The 19870-nt window shown below is 50.9% G+C and overlaps 2 protein-coding genes across 2 annotated transcripts; one reads left to right on the top strand and one right to left on the bottom strand.

Annotated features, from left to right (window-relative positions):
- Nucleotides 1-211: 211 nt before the first annotated feature.
- Nucleotides 212-1312, top strand: P2RY4 (pyrimidinergic receptor P2Y4). The gene has a single exon (XM_065410435.1). It carries the CDS (start codon nt 212-214, stop codon nt 1310-1312), a length of 1101 nt encoding a protein of 366 aa, XP_065266507.1.
- A 5368-nt stretch (nt 1313-6680) lies between these two features.
- On the bottom strand, nt 6681-18000 carry LOC135883370 (diacylglycerol O-acyltransferase 2-like). Its single transcript, XM_065410436.1, has 8 exons — nt 17928-18000; nt 15851-15979; nt 13581-13688; nt 11940-12010; nt 10481-10685; nt 9072-9246; nt 8348-8550; nt 6681-7087 (listed from the first exon to the last, which is right to left on the bottom strand). Exons 1-8 carry the CDS (start codon nt 17965-17967, stop codon nt 6933-6935), a joined length of 1086 nt encoding a protein of 361 aa, XP_065266508.1. The 5' UTR covers nt 17968-18000; the 3' UTR covers nt 6681-6932.
- Nucleotides 18001-19870: the final 1870 nt, after the last annotated feature.

Genomic DNA, 19870 nt, shown 5'->3' with positions numbered 1-19870 from the left:
GCTTAGAAAGGGGAGTTATCAAATCCTCCTTGGCTGGGTAAAGGCCCAAAGGCGGGAGGCATTGGAAAACCCCCACAAATGATCATCAAAGCAGCAGGAGTGCCTGGGAGAGGAAGATCTGGCCCCCTGGATTCTTCATATCTGACAGCGGCTGAGATCAGTGATTAACAGATGTTTTTATTATTGCCTTTTCAGAGATTGGCTTCAGGCAATGGCCACTTCGGTGGGGACAATCCCAGCTGCTCTGTTGACTCCAACACCTACTTTCCAGCTGACAGCAAATACCACCAGCAAAGGTGAGGAGAATTGCGTCTTCAATGAGGAGTTTAAATTCATCCTGCTGCCCGTGTCCTATGGGTTTGTCTTTGTGGTGGGGCTACTGCTCAATTCCTGGGCCTTGTGGATGTTCATCTGTAAGATGAGGCCCTGGAACGCCACCACCACCTACATGTTTAATCTGGCTGTCTCAGACACTCTGTACGTGCTTTCTCTCCCCACCCTGGTCTATTACTATGCTGACCGCAACAACTGGCCCTTTGGGGAGGGACTCTGCAAGATTGTGCGCTTCCTCTTCTATGCCAACCTATACTGTAGCATACTCTTCCTCACCTGCATCAGCGTGCACCGCTACGTGGGGATCTGCCACCCCATTCAATCGCTCGGGTGGGTGAAGACCAAGCATGCCCGCCTCATCTGCGTGGGTGTGTGGTTCATTGTCACCATCTGCCTCATACCCAACCTGATCTTTGTCACCACCAGCACCAGCGGCAACAACACTCTTTGCCATGACACCACCAAGCCCGAAGAGTTTGACCACTATGTGCACTACAGCTCCTCAATCATGGCCCTCCTCTTTGGCATCCCCTTTCTGGTGATCGTTGTGTGCTACAGTCTGATGGCTAAGAGGCTTTGGAAACCCAGCCTATCCAGCTCCAACCAGAGCATCCCCGTCTACAAGAAACGCTCTATCAAGATTATCATCATTGTAATCACAGTCTTTGCCATCTGCTTCCTACCCTTCCACATCACACGGACACTGTACTATACTGCCAGGCTCTTCCAAGCCAACTGCAGGACCCTCAACATCGTCAACTTCACCTACAAGATCACACGGCCTCTGGCCAGCATCAACAGCTGCATAGACCCCATCCTGTACTTCCTGGCTGGGGATAAGTACAGGGGAAGGCTGCGTCGGGCTGCGCTCAAAATGCCCAAATCTGAGAACCCATCTACTCTAGCCCTTGTCTCACAACTCAAGAAGAATGGCTTCTCCACCTCCCGAGGTGCCAGCTACTCCATCAATGATGCCTGAGAAAAGGGGGTGAAACTGACAGACAATGGATGCAGCAAGGGGTATTGAAAGGGCTAGAGCCTGGGGAGCCAGTATGCATCTAGGCCAGAATGTGGGACCAGCATTAGGGAAGCCAGTAGAGTTGCTGGGTTAGCCTCACTCCAGAACGGAGGTCTTCTCCATCTCCTCCTAATCTCTGTGAATTATTTCCCCACTGTGCTGTGTCTGCTTCTCACACAAACATTCTGGCACCAGGTTTAACCTCTGAATGCTTTTGAACTAGGTTTACATTCCCACTCTCAGAGCATGCTCCACCCCCTCACACAGACCAAACATCTATCTCAGAGCCAGGGATATTCCCTGTCTTGTCACAGCATGGGAGGACTGCCCAGAGTAATGCCAATGGGAGTGCAGAGAGAAGAGACCCCTACGTCCCATAAGGAAATGGAGGAGGCCAGAGGGATTGTCTTATGAAGAGTACGAGAGACTCACAGGTAGCGAATTCCCTGCTTCAGACGCAAGTGGACGAGGCAGCCAGGGCAGGCAAGGAAGCACTTTCAGGGCACTGGTTCTAGCAATGCAGAAGAGAGACTGGGGCTGGCTCTGGCAGAATGCAGGTGATGGGGTAGGGATGCACACCGAGTTAAAGCCTGCGCAGTGGCCATGGAATTGTGTGTGTATTGTAGATGCTGTTACATGTCTCTGTCCCTTTGTGTATGGGAGTCATGCGACTCACCATATAACTCACAGAGAAGGCACCACAGCACCTTTGCTCCCAACTCTCCTAGCTCCAGGTGGTTGGAGGGTGGGCAGAGCCCCCAGGGCAATGAAGCCCATGAAAGCAACTAATTGATCCACAAATAAAATGTTTTCCTGAGCAATTTTCCTAAGGCCCAGGACTGTTTCCCTCCCTATTGCCACCAGGAAATCAATAAACAGGAGAGAACTGGCATGCATGAGAATCTTTTAAATGCCTCATTGAAGGTCCATTTGGCTCAGCCAGGCTGTGACGTGTCCATTGCTGAAAGCTGAGAAAGGATGGAATGCCAGGTGACACGTCTGCCCGGGCTCAGGGGCTTGGCACATTTCCTTCGGGCTTCCGGAGAGTTCAGAGCCAGTTTCACCCCTCAGGACTCTTGGAAATGGCCAGCGTGAGTTTTCCACTGCAGTCAGAGTGGGGAAATAACTGAGGGCACACCTGCTACCTCCTGATAGGTCTTGTAAAGGGGAAGGGTAGCAGAGGGGAAGGCCCAGGTGGTTTCCCAGGGCCTCCAAAGCAGGTCTTAGATGATTTGTGAGGTTGGTATTGTACCGAATGGAGACTCCAAGCTCAGCATGTTTTACACCTACATTGCTCCTGCTGGGGCAATTTCCCCAGTCCCTTTAGATCTGCATTTAGTGGGCTCAAGTATTCAAATGAAAGGTTTGAGACTCAAGAAGAAAGGCCTGTGGTAGGAAGGGGGCATTTTCCCTGCTTTTTGCTAATTTTCCCCACCCGATCATACCTGAAATGGCTTTCACACACCCCAGCACCATCCACCCCCACTCCCACCATGTCTCAGTGCCTCTTGCCCAACTGAGGATGGGCTTGTTTACATAGGTTCTGGCATTTCAGCCTCTGAAATATGCCCCTTAGATTCGTGGTGAGAGTCAAGAGGCAAGGAAGATTCACCACTTAATGTTCCATTTTTCTCTGCCAGATATTAGCCAAACTCCAGCAAGCATTTCTAAAGCCAGTGAAAAGCTTCCCCCAGCCCCCGACAAGTCCCTAGCGCGACCTGACGTGGCACCACCTGTGTTAGCATTTCTGCAGGGAAGCCAGGAAATTGGGAGTGTAAAGTACTTAGAGGCACTATAATAGGAAGTTAACAAGCTCTTTAGAATGTTTCCTTTATTGGTATTTACTTTTGAAATGTTTGCATAGCTCTATTGTTTAATTGTGTGGGCATATGGTGCTATCCGCAAGGAAGTATACAGGTGAGTGTGTGAAGTGCTCCAGCGATAATGCTGGATGATACTAACGCACTAGGTTGTAATGAATTAGATATTCCACATTCTAGAATTCATGAGCCCAGCCTGCCTTCTGGGGGGAGCAGAGCTGGAGCAGGAAGGGAGACATGCACAGGGGCAGGACCATCTCTGCCAATGGGAATTTGAGAGGGGAGCTGCAAAGCAAGCCGTTTTGTCCTCCCCACAGGATTGTGTTCATATGACTCAGCCTGGCCTCATGGGTGATCTTTGCTTTCAAAGCTGCTGTCATCTACGCCCAGGGAACAGCTCACCAGGATGCCCCTGGCCTGGGCCCAGCACTGGGCACTATCCAATCACCAACTTTCCCTACAGTGAAGCAAAAGCTTTAAGCTAACGGATGGGTCTTGTGCCATCACCTTCTCTGCTTGCAGAGGCTGGAGGGTCAGGTGCAGAAGCTGCCCTCTACCCCTGAATACTCTCCAAGGCCAAAAACAAGTTTCCTAGCTGTTTATTCTTGGCCTGGTTCTCTCACTCCTGTGCCGGGTGCTCTGCACCAGGTGCCGATGTCTCCCCCTCAGAGGTGCTGAATTTCAGTGGGGCTGTGGGCATGCAAATTGCTTTGGGAGCTTTGGAAATGGAGGAAATTATTACCACTGTTTCAGCCCTGTTTCCTCACAGCCTCCATGGAAAGCAGTACCTGCCTGTGTTGTGCCCGATCTGCATCCTCCAGGGTTTAGTACCAGCATGTCCCACGAGCGGGGCTAATCCATGCACTACTTTGCCTCTGATACTGCAGTACGGGTGGCCTCAGACATTCCCCACTCGGAGGCCCTCAGCAGCTGCTCCAGCAGGCATCAGGCTGAGGCTTTGCTCACAAGTGATGGCAGTAGCAGAGCAGCTTTTGTTTTATGGAGTCGAGCTCCTCAGGGAGGTTAATCCCAGCCTCAATGCTGGGATTTCCCCACGCTGGTACCAGCTACCTGATGTTACTCACTCGGCTTGGGGGGGGGAAAAAAAAACCACACTAACCCCTGGGACCTGAGCTAAGCACCAGGGGCTGGGTGCAGAAGCTCCGGGTTGGGGAGCTACCCCGTTACATTCCCCTGGCATCATTAGAATCTTCTCACCACAAATTGCCTAGAGCTAGGCCAGGACCCTCCACTCAGTGCTCCCATAAGGTGTCACAGCCCCACATTCTGGGCCTCCAGGCATGGCAGCAGAGCAGGAGAGCACAGCTGAGAGCCACTGAGGTAGCTCAGAGTAGAATTACAGGGCCCCAGGCAATTGGAAGGGAGCCCAGCAATAGAAGCTGTGACCACAGGAGCAACCCTGCCATCCCATTAAGCTACCATGCACAGGGGCTTGTGATAGACCCTTTGTCATTTGTACAGTGGGAGCAGCAGGCTAGCTGCCCCCTCAACCAGCACAGGAAGGACCTGCAGGGGGAGCCAGGTTCACTGCTCAAGAGAGCTGTCTTCAGCAGGGAAGGGCTAGTGCACCCCTTTGGGCTGAATCTTATTGAATCCTTGGAACAACATGCAGTGGCCTCTCTTCTCCAAAGAACAATGAGGTGTGTTTGAAAGCCCTTCGGAGTGTGTGCTCTGAGCTCGTGCATGGAGGGGTGTATGTATCTGTGTATGTGAACCTTCACGTGTGTAAGGAGCAGTGTGTGTTTGTGTGCATGTCTGGGTGTGGAGGGGGATGTCCAGGCACATGCATGGTTAGATTCTTGGCATGTATGTATGTATGTATGTGTATGGACTACCGCATGGTGCTTCCCCACCTGCAGAATTGCCTTCTTCTCACACAGCGTGGGCCATGTCAGTATGAGATTTATAAAAATGTATTCAACACAAAATCATCGAGGTGAGCGATGGACAAGCCCCATTAGATTGTCCCATCCAGCCCTGAAGCCAAAGCAGGATTGGCCCCTGCAGCACAGTCCAGTCCTACTGTTTTGTCCAGACCCAGCCTGAAATGCCCCATGTCCTGGGGCTCACACCCCTTCCCTTGGGAGACAACACCCAAGCTCAGTAACCTCACTGACAGGAAGTTATCCCTGAGAGACAGTCTGTATTTTCTCATCATCAATCGCCTTCAAACCTCCTAGTTCCACCTGCCTTTACTCGTAACTAACCTCTTGCCCTCCCTCAGGGGAGGCACTTGTCAGGTTTGCAGACTTGGCCCACCCCACTTTGTCACTCTAGGCTTTCCCTCCAGGCTCCTGGTAGTTTTTCTTGCTCTATTCTGATCCCCTTCCTAGGATCAATCTCTTTCTGGTCACATGGTGCCCACAAATCACAGCAAACTCCCAGGTGCGGTCTCCCCAGAGACTCTGCTATTGCTGTTCTGGGACCTGGTGTCTCTCCACATGCAGCTCCAGGTGCACTGGCCTTTCCTGCTGCCAACTCACAGAGACAGGGACAAGAAATTGTGGGGCTGGGACCCACGAGTGAAGAAAGTGGTAGGTGGCACATACGGGGGCCATGGGGAAAACACAGGGATGGCCACAGCTCAGGCAGGGAACAAGATGTGTTGGGAAGGGGAGATGCAAAGGGAAAATCTTGTGCATCCTGGCTATGTCCTGGCCAGCGTCTCACCAAGCTTCCCATGAACCCCCTGACTGTCCATCCCTCCTCATTGTGGGAAGGGAAGCCATGGCCCTGCCCTGATTCTAAGGCTGAGGCAAAGCTGCCTGTGCTAACCACCACAGGGAGAACTCTCCAACCCGGTGCAGGGATGACATGTCCCCTCGGGGGTAAACAGCCTGACATGCCCGCTTCTGAGCTACACGTTTAGCCAGCAAAACAGAGATGGAAGGACAAACCCTCCCAGGAGGCTCCATTCTACATGGGCACCAGGGACAGACACAAGGCCATAAGGAGTTATAGCTGCCCAGCTTTCCTTAGGCAAGGAGTTGTCAGCAGCCAGCTCCTCAGAGACCCTCAGTCTCAGGGCCCTGCCCCTCACAACACACCCTGCATGGCATTGCAGGCTCCTCTGGTAACCCTGTTTTTCACATTTGTTACAATGTGCTTTCCCTCCATTTTTCTCCTCCCTCCCCTCTTTTCCCCCATTCTATCCATCTCACCCTCCCTCCTTCTTAGCCAGAGATGGAGCCCTGGGCAGAGTTTAGCCTGCAGGGTTGCATTCCTCTGTTCCATTAGCAGCAGCACAAAGCTACTATTCATCTCCCTCCAGGAGAGCGGGGTCTGGGCAGAGGAGAAATGTCCCCACACACGTTCCCCCATGTCCCTCTGCTCACATGCACACTCCCCATCCCCTCCAAGCCCCAGCACCTGTCCTTCCTGTGCTCCTCCCTTCCCCTTCCCTGAGAGGGCTTTGGGAGTTGAGGAAGACAACTCACTGCATTGCCCATGGGAGCGAGCAGAAAGCACACAGGAAACGCGGGGATATGACAAGCAGGGAGCTCCCTCCTTCCTTCATTCATCTTCTGGAGGGAACAAACAGAGGCAGAGGCTGGGGCAGCACCAAGGGGACAAGTGAGTAAGGCACTGGGGTAGAGGGCAAGCAGTAGTTGGGGTGAACAGTATGTCCCTGAGAGCCCCCATCCTGCCAGGTAAGCTGCCATTCCCACCTCCAAGAGCAGGCAGCCCTTGAGAGTTAGGGCTTGGCTGCCCAAAGTCCCCTGGCTTCTCTCTGGCCTCAGTCACAAGATCCTCAGTTCGTCCGCCTCCGACAGGCCATACTTGGCTTTGTGGTCATTGAAGAGTTTGAGCAGGGAGCGGATGTACATAGCATGGTACAGATCCACCGTCTCGTGGCTCGGCTCCTTGATCCTGGGCACCGTCACAGGTTCTCCTACTGCCAGAGCCAGAAAGAGGGTGGAAGAGTGAATCCTAAGCACCTGGAATAAACCAGCTGGTACAGCTGGGAGGACTCCCTGCCCCTCGTAATGAGCTGGGCCTTGGAATGCTAATGCCAAACTTTCTTCCTAGTGAACGGTTACATACAGGCAGTAGTACCACAGAGACAGCAACAGCACCTGGCCACAGGCATGGGGCAGAGAGGGAAGGAAGAGAACACATTGTGCCCTGGGATAGCACCCACCAACTGCAGGTTCACAAGCTCCCTGGGCCCACTCTGCCAATTGCTGGATTTCACTCCTCACATCATGATGAGTTTTTGGCTTCCACACCTGCCACAAACTCAATGGCAAGTGGAACCCTCTGTCAGCTTAGACCAGGGGTTCTCAGGACAAATTTTTGGTGGCCTCAGAGTGCTGCCACCAACTCTTGCTGGTGGCCACTCTCAATTTTTTTCCTAAAATACTTAATTAGCTTCAGGAAAAACAAATAAATATGCAAATATGCATGTTCAAATCATTGTAATTTATTTATTGCTAGCTAATAAGTCTGTTTTTAAAAGTGATATTAACAAACATACAAATATCACTTTTCACAGCAGACTTACTCAGCCCCAACAAACCTGGGGACAAATTAAGCCGGGGCTGAGTAAGTATGTCGGGGGAGCCATCAGGAGCCAGGGGTGATTGGGTTGGGGATGCCGGGGGAGTTAGTCGGGGGCCAGAGCCTGATGCCCCATAGCCAGAGCCAAAATGCCATGGCTGGGGGATGGAGCCCAAAGCTGCATGGCCAGAGCCTGGGATCTGCGGCTGTGCAGCCGGAGCCCAGGGCTGGAGCCCGAGGACCAACGGCCAGAGCTTGCTGCCCCACCACCCCAGGAGTGAATCCCAAAGCCTGAGCCTCACCACCCCTGGAGAGGTGGGGAACTCACCAGCTGCCTGCTCCTCCAGCATTGTGCCCCAGCTGTCTCCAGATGGGGCAGGGTTCGACCCCTGCTTGCAGCCCTAGTATCCAACACCAAGGCGGTGCATCCAGGAGCAAAGGGAGGGGGAGGGGCTGCTGCTTGCCCCGCCCCCCCCCCAAATCACAGCCCAGGAGACTGTGGCCACAAGAAAAGCCGCTGGTGGCCGCATGCGGCCACTGTATCCACATTTGAAAAATGCTGGCTTAGACAACCAGGACTCAACCCCCACCACCTACCAGTGCCGGGGCTTTTGGAGCAGCTAAAGCCATAGGAAAAGAGTAAGGGGATACTCACTGACAGTGGTGATAGGTTTCGGGTAGGGCAGGAAGCCTCGGGATTGGATAGAGGTTAAACCCCGTCCATAGAAGACGCAGGGAGCAAAGCCCACCAGCTTCTGGAACCTCTTCTGAATGCCCCTCAACCAGCTGCCCTCTTCAAAAACCACCTGCCGGAAGAGGTCGTTCTCACCGAAGGAGAAGGCAGGAACCAGGTGTGCCCTGGGGGAGAAAGCATTGTAGCATGAGTGCCCTCTGCAGCCAGCACGCCCCCCTCCCAGGGTAGCACTCGCTACCAGGGGTGCGGAACAATTTGTCTAGTGGGGGTGCTGAGCACCACTGAACCAAACTGTAAACCCTGTATATAATGGAATCCACTTCAAGCCAGGGGGTGTGGCCACACACTCAGGACCCCTAGTTCCAGCATCTATGCTCGCTACTGCGCCTCATCACCATGGGGCCCTGCTACAAACTTGATCATATTGAACCAGCCTCCCTTGGGAGCCACAGTAAGTAGCAGCTGAGGCACACTCACTCTCCTATATCCTGGGTCCTACTGAAAGGTAGTCCAGGGATGGGCTGCCTGGGGAGATCCCAAACAGGGGAGAGTGCCAGACCCTGTTTCCTGGTCAAGTGGCTCGCTTGGCAGGTCCTGGGGGTGGCTGGCCCCAGCCCAATTTCCTGGAGGTGCTAGCAGAGGAGCTGGAGGCCTCTCAGGACAGCGTCTGGCTGATGATACTCACCCATGCTGCAGCGCCATCCGAACAAAGCCTTTGCGGTTTTTGAGGATTAATGTGGTGACTCCTGGCTGGCAAGACAGTGACTCGGCCGCACCTCCAATTACGATGGCCACAGCGTTCCCACTGCCATTCTGAGAGAGCAGGTACCCTATTGCCTGGCGCGTCACAGGGCACAGGCCTAAAGAGAAGAGCACCAAGGGAGCATGAGGAGAACTGCAATGGAAACCAGCTCTTGCCCCACCTGAGAACCCCTTGACTCACCAGCTGACTTGGGGGACAGACCCCTGGCCCCAATCTCTGAATGAGTTTGGGGGGCTTGGAAACCTGCCTACAGTTAGGATTTGAGGAGAACATCCCAACAAATGAGGGCAGGTGGATGATCGGGTGCCCTCCACTAAGGCATGCAGAAGGTGCAGGGGAGCTATTCTTTCCTTCCTCCCAGCACAAAGTTAGGAGTGCTGAGCCCTGCCCAGAGCCCTGTGCTGTAGGCAGACCTATGTCCCTGCCCAGGAGCCCAACACGTGGAATAAAGGTGACACCTTGTGTCTACCCAGGAGCCATGGGGTCTCTTGCTCTGGAGGATGCAATAGGCGAAGGGGATCAGCAGAGCTGAGGCCAAAATGGGCACTCACTGGACCCTGGCTCCTGAACGCCCATGTTAGCTGGCAGCCCGGGGAGGCACCAGCTGTGCCAGGCAGAATGCAGTTTCCCAGGGGATGCCGTTGTGGTGCCATTTTCAGTGACTGAGCCTGGGAATTGGCACTCGGGGAGTGGAGGACATAGAGCAGGGCACACTTCATGTATGGGCTGCATGAAAGATAACAGTTGCTCAGGTCTTTGAGCTTTCCTAAGGGATGGTGCAAGAAACAATCCCTAGGAAAGACCTATGTAGCCCACGAAATACTTGAGCTCTGTGGCGTTCCCCTGTCTTTCCTTTTCTAGCGGCATGGAATTCCATCACCCAACCCAGGCAGAGGAGCAATGGCAGAGTGGGAGGGAGCAGGCTGGAGTAGTGCTGGGTGTGGGGCAGGATGGAGGTGCAGTAGCAGAGCATTGTGGGAGAATCTCAGTGAGCCGCTGACTGCACTGAGCCTGGCCCAGGCAGCAATGTCAAGCTGACATTTTGGCAAGTACTAAAATTTGCTTTAGTCTCAGGGGGAAAAAAAAGAACAGAAGCACATGAGAACAGAATGTCGTCGCCAGAAGTAGATTCAGTATCCAGAGTGTCTGAAAGGGGCTTTGGCCAGACGCTGCAGAGGGAAGGGACTCAGGTGATCAGTGATGGAAAGAAAAAAAAAGAGAGGAGCTGGCTATTTTACAGATCTCCTAGGTCTCTTGTATTAGCCACATCTGCAACACTTCTGGTGTGATTCTCTGGACCTGTGCGAGGGACACTCCCTGAGCATGCTCACCCCCACTCATCAGGTACTCCCTGAAGACAGGCAGCCGGAAGTTGCCAGCCAGTGTGGCCAGGAAGGGTCTGATGCCGGGGAACTTCTCAGAGAAGCCAGTGGACTCGGTGATGAAGTTGCAGAAGGCCCCAACGCAGAGGATCCCATGGGGGTGTGCGCCAATGATATAATTGTGACCGGGGAGGAGGCTGTGAGTCTTCACTAACTAGAGGGAGAAGACACATAATCAATGGGGAGGGCAGGGACTGGTGGGGGAAGAGGGAAGGAGGATCCTGGTTGGGTCACAGGTCTCTACACATGACTGCAGATGGGCAGTGCTGGATAAATACCAACATGGCAACCCCCACCTGGCACACACCCACACCCACAAACAACACATAAGAACATAAAAGCAGCCATACTGGGTCAGACCAAAGGCCCATCTAGCCCAGTATCTTGTCTTCCACCAGTGGCCAATGCCAGGTACCCCAGAGGGAATGAACAGAACAGGTAATCATCTAATGATCCATTCCCTGTTACCCATTCTCAGCTTCTGGCAAACAGAGGCTAGGGACACTATCGCTGACCATCCTGGCTAATAGCCATTGATGGACCTATCCTCCATGAATTTATCTAGTGCTTTTTTGAACCCTGTTATAGTCTTGGCCTTCACAACATCCTCTGGCAAGGAGTTCCACAGGTTGACTGTGCGTTGTGTGAAAAAAATACTTCCTTTTGTTTGTTTTAAACCTGCTGCCTATTAATTTCATTTGGTGACCCCTAGTTCTTGTGTTATGGGAAGGGAGTATATAACACTTCCTTATTTACTTTCTATACACCAGTCATGATTTTATAGACCTCTATCATATCCCCCCTTAGTCGTCACTTTTCCAAGCTGAAAAGTCCGTCTTATTAATCTCTCTTCATATAGCAGCCTTTCCTTTCATTCCTGAGCTGACCTGTGCTCAGTAGTTACTCCCTCACCCAAAATAAATCTGTGCTGAACAGCTATTGAATTGATGAATTTTGTGGGGGCCGGGATTTGATTTGGGGGCAAGCATCTGCACTGGATGTGATCCTAAAGATTCTGTGAAGAGTAAGGTGGCTGTTGTTTCAAATGTCCACTAGGGGGTAGGAGCAGGTCACGTTAATTCCACCATCGATTTTTAAAACAAATTTCTATTGGCTTTACAGGGAGCTCCATGCAGGGTCTGGCCTGGCATCTACAGAAAAATGCATGTGCAATTTCAGGGGCAGGTGGATGTACTGGGCACCCATGAAGCTGCCAGCAGCCAGGTTGCAGGATGGACGTATACAGAGAGACATGAGAGATTTATTCAGACAAGGGGCCCAACAGAGATGCCTGAGAGACTTAGAAGCTTGTCCAGAGGTTTGCAGGAAGTAGAAATTCTACAGTACAGCACTCAGCACATACTGTATGGATAGCAAAGGCATGGCACACCTGCCCAGCACGGCTTACCTGAATAGGGAAATAATCTCGGAAATGCTTCCAGACAGGCCAGTTTCGCACCCACGCCGACCTCCTCCCACCTGCAAACCACACAAGAGGGAGTAGGAGTGGGGGCAAGGATCTCACACAGACACTGACACTGTGAGGACAGACTCCATTTCCACTGGGAGTTTGGTCACTTCCTCTCCCTTTTAGCCCTTGCCTCCCAGCAGACCAGAGCTAGTCAGAACATAGGTGACGACCTGATTTTTTTGCTGTAACAGTTTGCAGAGATGTGCAGTTTTCACTGGAAAGATTGGGGGAGGGAGGAGAAATTGTACTGTGCAGCCTGATGGCCAGGGTATTGCCCTGGGATGTGGGAGACCCAGGCTCAAGACCCTGCTCTGCCTGATTCAGAGTGATCTGGGATGAAAAACTGTGCTCTGAATCAGGCACAGAGCAAGGATTAGAACCTGGGTCTCCCACACCGCAGGCCAGCGCCTTACTCACTAGGACGGACACGTGTGTTCTGATGTGAAAACAGACATTTCGGCACAATTCAGTTTTAGATCAGTTGTCCAAAAGGTCGTTTTATTGCAGCGAGGAACAAAACAGCTTTTGAAACCTTGGAAGTTGCCATGAAAAGCCAGCTCTAGGAGTATCCTCTCACAGGGCCAGTATCTCCTGGATATATTATGGGCTGCTGCCCTCTAGTGTCATACAGCAGACCTATTCTTTTGCAGAAGTTCCCACTACTAACTGGCTTTCCCCTCTGATATTTTGCAAAAATAGCTGTGCCACAATCCAGGCAGGCAATGACAAGGGACCACCACAGACTGCTGCAACTTTGGAGTGTAGTCCCTAACGAGACCTCATACAGTGACCATCCATCACAGCCACACTGGGGATTGCTGGAAAGACTGACTCTTTTGGGGAACCCCTACACCTCTGTAGTTTGTTTTGGTCACTAGGCCAGAGAAATGAAGAGGTAAATGGGATGCTGGCTCTTCTGGGAATCTTACCTGCTCTGGCTGCTTATGCCCCAGCTGATGTAATGATTCTCTGTGCATATTTGTGCCCTACTAGAAGGAATCACAACTGCCCAGAACTATGTCATAGGCTCTGTATTGCTAACAGATAAAGGAGAGTCTCCTTAATTTCAGCTGGCAGGAGTCTGTGCTTCTGGACTATCCCCGCTGCTGCTGTAAATGTTGCTAGGTGTTACAATACAGAGAAACAGAATGAAATTAAACAGAGTTCCGGCCCGGGTGCTGTCAGTCACATTTTAACCACGCGTGACACTGAGCAGATGTTGTGGAAGGGCCAGTCACTAAAGATCATTAAATAAGCAAGCAAATATTGGAAGATGAGAGGGAAAAAAAACAGCAAAGAGCACACAAAGATCTTTGCACAATCTGCCGTAAACTTTATGGTTTACTCCCTGTGTGCGTCTCTGGACCTATTTCCCCTTGTTCTTGGGGAAATGCCTTTAGCGCGAGTGTGATTTAGCAAATACCTGGGCCTGGAGACCAACATATACAGATCATACTCTCAGACAAGAACATACATGCAAGGGGTTGGACAGACATCTGAATCCTCCAGCAAGTCTGTCTCCCCTCTGTCCTGCTATGCATACATGTACTCAGTAAATTAGGCTGTACCTTCCCATACCTTGCTCCGGTGCGTCCCAGTCAAAGATTACCCAGGCAAAGTATAGAGCAGAAACTGGCCAGAAACTGGTGAAAACCAAATAGACGAGGAGAAACAGGAAGACGATTCCTGAAGGTATCACAAGCAAGAGATTAGCTCACATATCCCTGCGTAGAAATATGCCCTACCCCATCAATTCCTGTTCTCTAGAGATTGAGTTTTCACAGCAGCATCCCATAATGCCCCAGTTCTAATGTGGGATGAGATGAGTGCCCACAGTGAATCCCATCCTCTTTGGGCCAATTCAGAACTGGGCAGATCTTCCCACCCACCCCAGAAAATATCTGATTCCCAGCACTTGGCTGTAGGCCAAAATGCCCGCTTATTTGCTGTGTGTGTTCTGACTGGCTGTGTTTCAGCACTGACCAACCAATCCAGACCCATTAAGCCTCCACGCTGAATCTGTAAGGGCAGAACAACAGCCAGCCTGGCTTTGCTGCACTAGTAAAATTTGGGGCCCTAATTAATTACCTGTGGTGCTCCCTGAAAAGAGGCTGTGTTGTAGACAAGATTCAGGCCTTTTTACTACTGTCATCTTTAACTGTACAGCCTGTCTAGGCACCACAGTAGTAAAACCTCAAGAGCCTGGTCTATGCTGGAGCCACTCTGATGGAGAATTACAGGCTCCAATTTTCCTAGTATAGATGCAGCCTGTGTGGGAGCCTCCCCAGGTCAGAGACACGCTGCCAAAGCTGAGCATCAGCTCTGGATAGCAGGAGACGCTTCTAAAGGGGATACTATGACTGGCCAAACAGCTTCAGATATGAGAAAGCCTGCTGAACCCAAGCCCCTCTGACCCCCCATGTATATCGTGTACTCAAACTACAGCCCACTTCCAGCACATGGAGCAGCCGGGGAAAGAGCATGAGAGGCTTAGACTGCAGTAACCACACGTGCTGGGACTGTGCCTCACTGTGCATATGCAGACCCACCAGAGGTCTCAAAATGCAGCCTGCCTACCACTGAGTCTAATGGTGGAAAACTAATCCCATATTTGTAGAACTCGTTCAGGTGCATATTAGTATAATTTCTATTGCAGTAGCGCCTCGGGGCCCCGGGCAAGAATCAGGCCCCATCGTGCAAGGCACTGTACAAACCGAACAAAAAAGTTACAGCGCTGTAAAGTGCCAGTGTAGACAAGCCCCATGTCTCAACTACAAATTCAGTCTCCTGAAAAGCTCAAGTCATTTACCACTAATCCTCCCTTCCCTTTTAAATCAATTATTCTGTAACAAGCACTAACTTGATCGGATTTGCAAGTCACAGTTCCAAACCAGAATTCTGCAGAATACAATAATTAAGCTAACGGGAAGTCTCCTGTCACAGAGTGCAGCTGGGGGGGGGGGGGGGGGAGGGGTGCGCACGCCAAGGCGCTTCCCATCCCCTTTGTAAGTGGGAGGCAAGTTGAAGGAGCTGAATTCCTGCTTGGGATTCTGAGCTATTTTATCTGTGGTTGTGCTCGGAGGCCCCAGTCAGGATCAGGACCTTGTCCTGCTAAGCACTGTACAAACACATACGGAGATAGTCTCTGCCCCACCCTCCCACCCCAATCCACAATCTAAGCTTTTTCTGGGGGGCGGGGAGGAGGTGGGTGCACAGCAGGAGAGGGTATAAACATTCTGGGTCACTGACATTCATTTTGGGTGCTCAGCACTTTAAAAAAAAAAAAAAAAAAAAAGCAGGCCCTTTGTGTCGCACAACTCCTGAGAAGGTGGATTGGTGCCAGGCCTAATTTGAATGCAGCTAACCCCACCTATACAGGGGCCTTTACCCTAAAGCACTTGGTCCTTCAGCAAGCTCTAAAGGCAGCCCCAGAAGGCAAGGAGAGAAGCAGACAGCCCAAGGGGGCACACCACGTTGCACAGCCGTGAGGGGAAAGATATTGGCTCAGGATCACACAGACCTCTGCTCTTATGAAAAGTGTCATGGGGTATTTTTCTGAGGTCTCATCTGAAAATCCTTCCCCCACTGACCAGCAAAGATACCTTGCACCCCTTCTTCCCCTGCGGAAGGCTGCTGTTCTGGCTCTGAACCTGGTCATTCCCTCGGGCCTTAGTGCTGGATTTTCCAATGTCCTGAATTTTTGTGAAATCATCAACCATGGTGCTAGAGATAGATAGTAACAAATAATACGGACCCCAATGCAGAATCTCAACAACCCCACAGCAGAATCGGATTGGTGAGAGAGACGGAGAACGGCACGCCCCCTCCTGCCAGCTGGGTCTACTCACCCATCAGCAAGAAGCTGAGGACCCACTGTAAAACTGAGAGGAGCTGGATGCATGCTCGGAACTCCCGCTGCGAGGGCCAGGGCACGGTGAGCAGAGTATGCAGGGCGGCCTGGATGCTGGCACGGCTCCCTGCAAAGCACACACACCATTTGGTTTGCACTTGTGATCGATCACTTCCTGAGCCTGCTGCTGGTCATGCTGCACTTACCTGCTGAGCCTCTTCTCCCCTCCCCCCCCCATAACACACAACCCCCAAAAACACACACAATCCCATGCACACCTACACCTTCACATGCATGCACACAAACGCAGTCCCCCCCATCAAATGCACTGACACACACATGCACAAACCACTCCACGCACCAATACATATAGTCACCCCACTCCCCATACATGTGCACCTGCAGGCCCTTTCACATACACACAGGGCCGACTCCTCAGTGGCTGTCTCCAGTAGCCCAGGCTGACAACAGGTGCAGAAGATGAATGTGAAGCTCAGAGCAGAGAGGGAGAGAGGGCAAGGCCCAGTGGGACTCGTGCTGGGATGGGGATGAGGGTGTGCTGTTAGGTGAATGAAGCACAGCCTAGGCCGTTCCAAGATCCTGAGGGGAATGGTGCCTCCTCCAGAGTCTGGGGAGGAGTCTCCCTGGGCCTGTTCAGCCTCATGGGGAAGGAGTTTGGCAAAACATTCAAGTTTCAAAGCTGGCCAGACTCCCAGGGAGGCCAGATTCTGCCCAAGGTTGGGGTCACTCTGCTGCATGCCAGGCAGCAGCCATCCTTCCTATAGATGTGTGCTGGGGAAGCCTGAGCTAGGAGTCATGGGAAGCAGGCGGCAAGTACGCACCCGTCTAAAGCGTCCCAGCAGGCAGGAGCGTCTGAACTAGTGACAAACGAGTCTGGATGTGCCAGGCTCACGGTCCTGTCCTGCAATGACTGATAAGGGGACCTCGCCCCTGCCCCCGGCCTTGATTCCTGAAAGAGGGAGTTCAACAGCACTAACTTGCTTCACTTCTCCTCCCCACAGCTAACCTTGGTGAACGATTAACTCCCACTGATGGTACAGCAAACACAGTGAGGGGCTTTCGATCCCTCCTCCCTTCTGGACTGGAGTCAGATTCCAAATTCCATGTGCACACCCATCCCCTCCTTGCCACGGAAGGGCTCAGTGTTTGTGTGAGGAATTTGGGCTGAGCTGCGAGAGCCTCCATGTGCCAAATGGCCCGTCCCACCAAGGCCTGACACAAGGCAACTGGCTCACAGGGCACTCAGAAGAGTTGCAGAGCCACAGCTGGCCTTTCCGTGACTGGGAAAATAACTTTGGCAGGTGCTCTAATTTTAAGAACCCCCAAGACATGTATCTATATAGCTAGAACAGAGGGGGGGCCCCGGCATACATTGCTGTGCTGGATCAGAGGAAAGCCAGGAACAGGAAGTCACAGAAAAGCCACCAAATCCAGATTTGTGTCAGACCCATCCAATTTTGGGGGTTCATCCCTTCCAGAGACAGGGCAGTGGAAATTAAATGAATATGGGAGCTCTCATTGGGTTTGAATGCATTAGTTTTCTTCCCCAGAGCAGTTTATCAAGTTCTGCCAAATCCATCACTCATCCCTGATGCACGCCAGACAGACTCCCCAATGTATCACACCATCTCCCAGAAATCTCATACCCCACAGTTCTGCCCTTTAGTTGACAGAGGGCCAAATCCAACACACTTTACTCAGCTCTCACTCCTGTTAAAATCAGCGGGAATCTTTCCCGAGTAAGTTGCTAGATGCTTTCCTTTGATTTGCACTACAGGTCTGAATTAGCACTCAGGCAGGGAGAATTTGCCACCCTTTGAAGCCCCCTATTTTGGTGAACTACCTGATGCTCCTTTGCAATGTCAATTTCAGAGAATTCATTCCTGCAGAGTACTTTGAGGGATTTGTGCCCTGCTGCTGCTACACAATATTTATAAAAAGCCTTCCCCTTTTATTAAACAGCCTAAAACAAAACAAATACTAATCAATGGACTAGAAACTGGCAAGTCTAGAGCATTATAAATAACTTCAAATACGCTTTGCGATTTTCTTACCACTACGATTTTGGAAATAGGCTGCAATAATTGTTTTCATGTTGGCAACAAGTTCTCTCCCAGACTTTGGATCCGCAGGTTAAAAGGCAGGTTTGCAAATCTCAACCTGTGAAACTGATTGTGTGTCCAATTGCTTTGAAGCTCCACTGTCAGGCCCAAGGTAAACTGCCCGCACCGGAGGGGTGGTGGACAAACCCTGCCCTTCATTTGAAAAAGCAAGAAGAAAACCCTGTGGTATTAAGAAGAAGGAAAAGGAGTTAGCAGAAAGTCCCAGGTGGCTGTTTCCATAAAGGATCCCGCACCCTTCACCCACTTATACAAATGTACACATTGCTGGATATTTTCATCAGAAGACACTTGCCTGAGTTTGTCTTCCCCCCTGCATAGAATGGTACTTTCCTGGGCATGTCACAAACTACTGCCCAGACATTAGTGGTGGGATTCTAATTAAAGGCAAGTTGAAAATGTGAAAAAGTCAAACTCAAATCACCATTTGTTACAGGAAAGTAGCATTTGCCACACTGGCTCAGACCGTTAAATCCAGTAGCCAATACCCAATATATTCAAGAAGGCATAACTGCCTCACTCCCTTCTACAATGCACCTGGCAAATTGGTCAAGGCTTCACAGGGGAAAAGGCTCCTTCCTGCTCACTGTAGCAGAGATTATACCTTGACGTAGAAGATCTGATTCCTTGTCCTAGGCATCCTTGACACTCTGAATGCTTTTCCTATCACCCATCTCCTCCAAGGCTTACTAGAAGTCATACCAGAACCACAGAAGCAGAAAGAAGACAGTCTGAAGCCAGAATCAGAATTCTGGGATGTGGTATCCCAGGATTGATCCTACTCCCATTGAAATCAATAGGAATCTTTCTACTGCCTTCTGGGTGCTGGAGTGGACTCCTAGGTATAGTATATAGTTATTGAAAGAGGTTCCCAGGCAACGCTATGTTAAGTGCTACAGAGTTGGGGAAAGATGTTCTGGGTCAGGCACTGCATGAGGTTGCCGCTGGATGTTCTCGCTCTCGGCTGTGCCCTGCTAGGTATTCAGCTGTTGCTGGTTAGGCGATCAGAGTACCTAGCTGGACACTTATTTTTCCTCTTCTGCCTTACACTTTTCCACAGTTTTCACAGGTGCGGCACTGACAATAGCAGCATGGAGAAAGTTGCAGGTATGCAGAATCCTCCCTCCTAAAAAAATCTGCTTTTGTAAATTAGAGTGAATTTCAGTACTGAAGAAGAGAAGTTCCACGTCTGCTGTTAAAAAAGGGCAAAATATCTTCTAAATGGGCAAATTCTAACTTCAGAAGAATGGATGCCACTTTAACCATTACTGCTGCTAAAAGCTACGTTCACCAACAGAAACAGAAAATATTTCTGTGTCACATTCCCAAGCACTGATAAAAATACAAGCCTTTGCACATGAACATCTATTGCCAAAAGAGGCAGCTCTAGCACCAAAACCACAGCTTGCGTCAGAAGTTATATTTGGATTTAAAAAGGACTGAAAAAAGAGTAATTGAGGAGGAATTTTAGACTGTTGTGTGATAGGTAGTTGAGAGAAACTTGACAAACCAAGGAGAAAGTATGCATGCTGTACATTTGCTAATGATTGCTTGGAATTTGTATCTATAGTTCTGAAGAAAGCTAGCACTAGGTTACTTTTTACCCTCTATTTGCTACAGACTGGTTTGGATTTGAGTCTGTAAGACCTCTAGTATCAGAGGGGTAGCCGTGTTTGTTGCTTTTTACAGATCCAGACTAAGAGTCCTGTGGCACCTTATAGACTAACAGATGTATTGGAGCATAAGCTTTCGTGCTTATGCTCCAATACATCTGTTAGTCTATAAGGTGCCACAGGACTCTTTGTCAGACTTCTAGATTTTTATAGGTCACTAGTGTATATTCACTACAGACTGATTGGTCTCCACCTCTAAATACA

This window comes from Emys orbicularis, chromosome 9 (assembly GCF_028017835.1).
Source record: "Emys orbicularis isolate rEmyOrb1 chromosome 9, rEmyOrb1.hap1, whole genome shotgun sequence".
NCBI classification, from domain to species: domain Eukaryota; kingdom Metazoa; phylum Chordata; order Testudines; family Emydidae; genus Emys; species Emys orbicularis.
The sequence above is the reverse complement of the archived record's forward strand: the minus strand, read 5'-3'. Positions and strand labels throughout refer to the sequence as shown.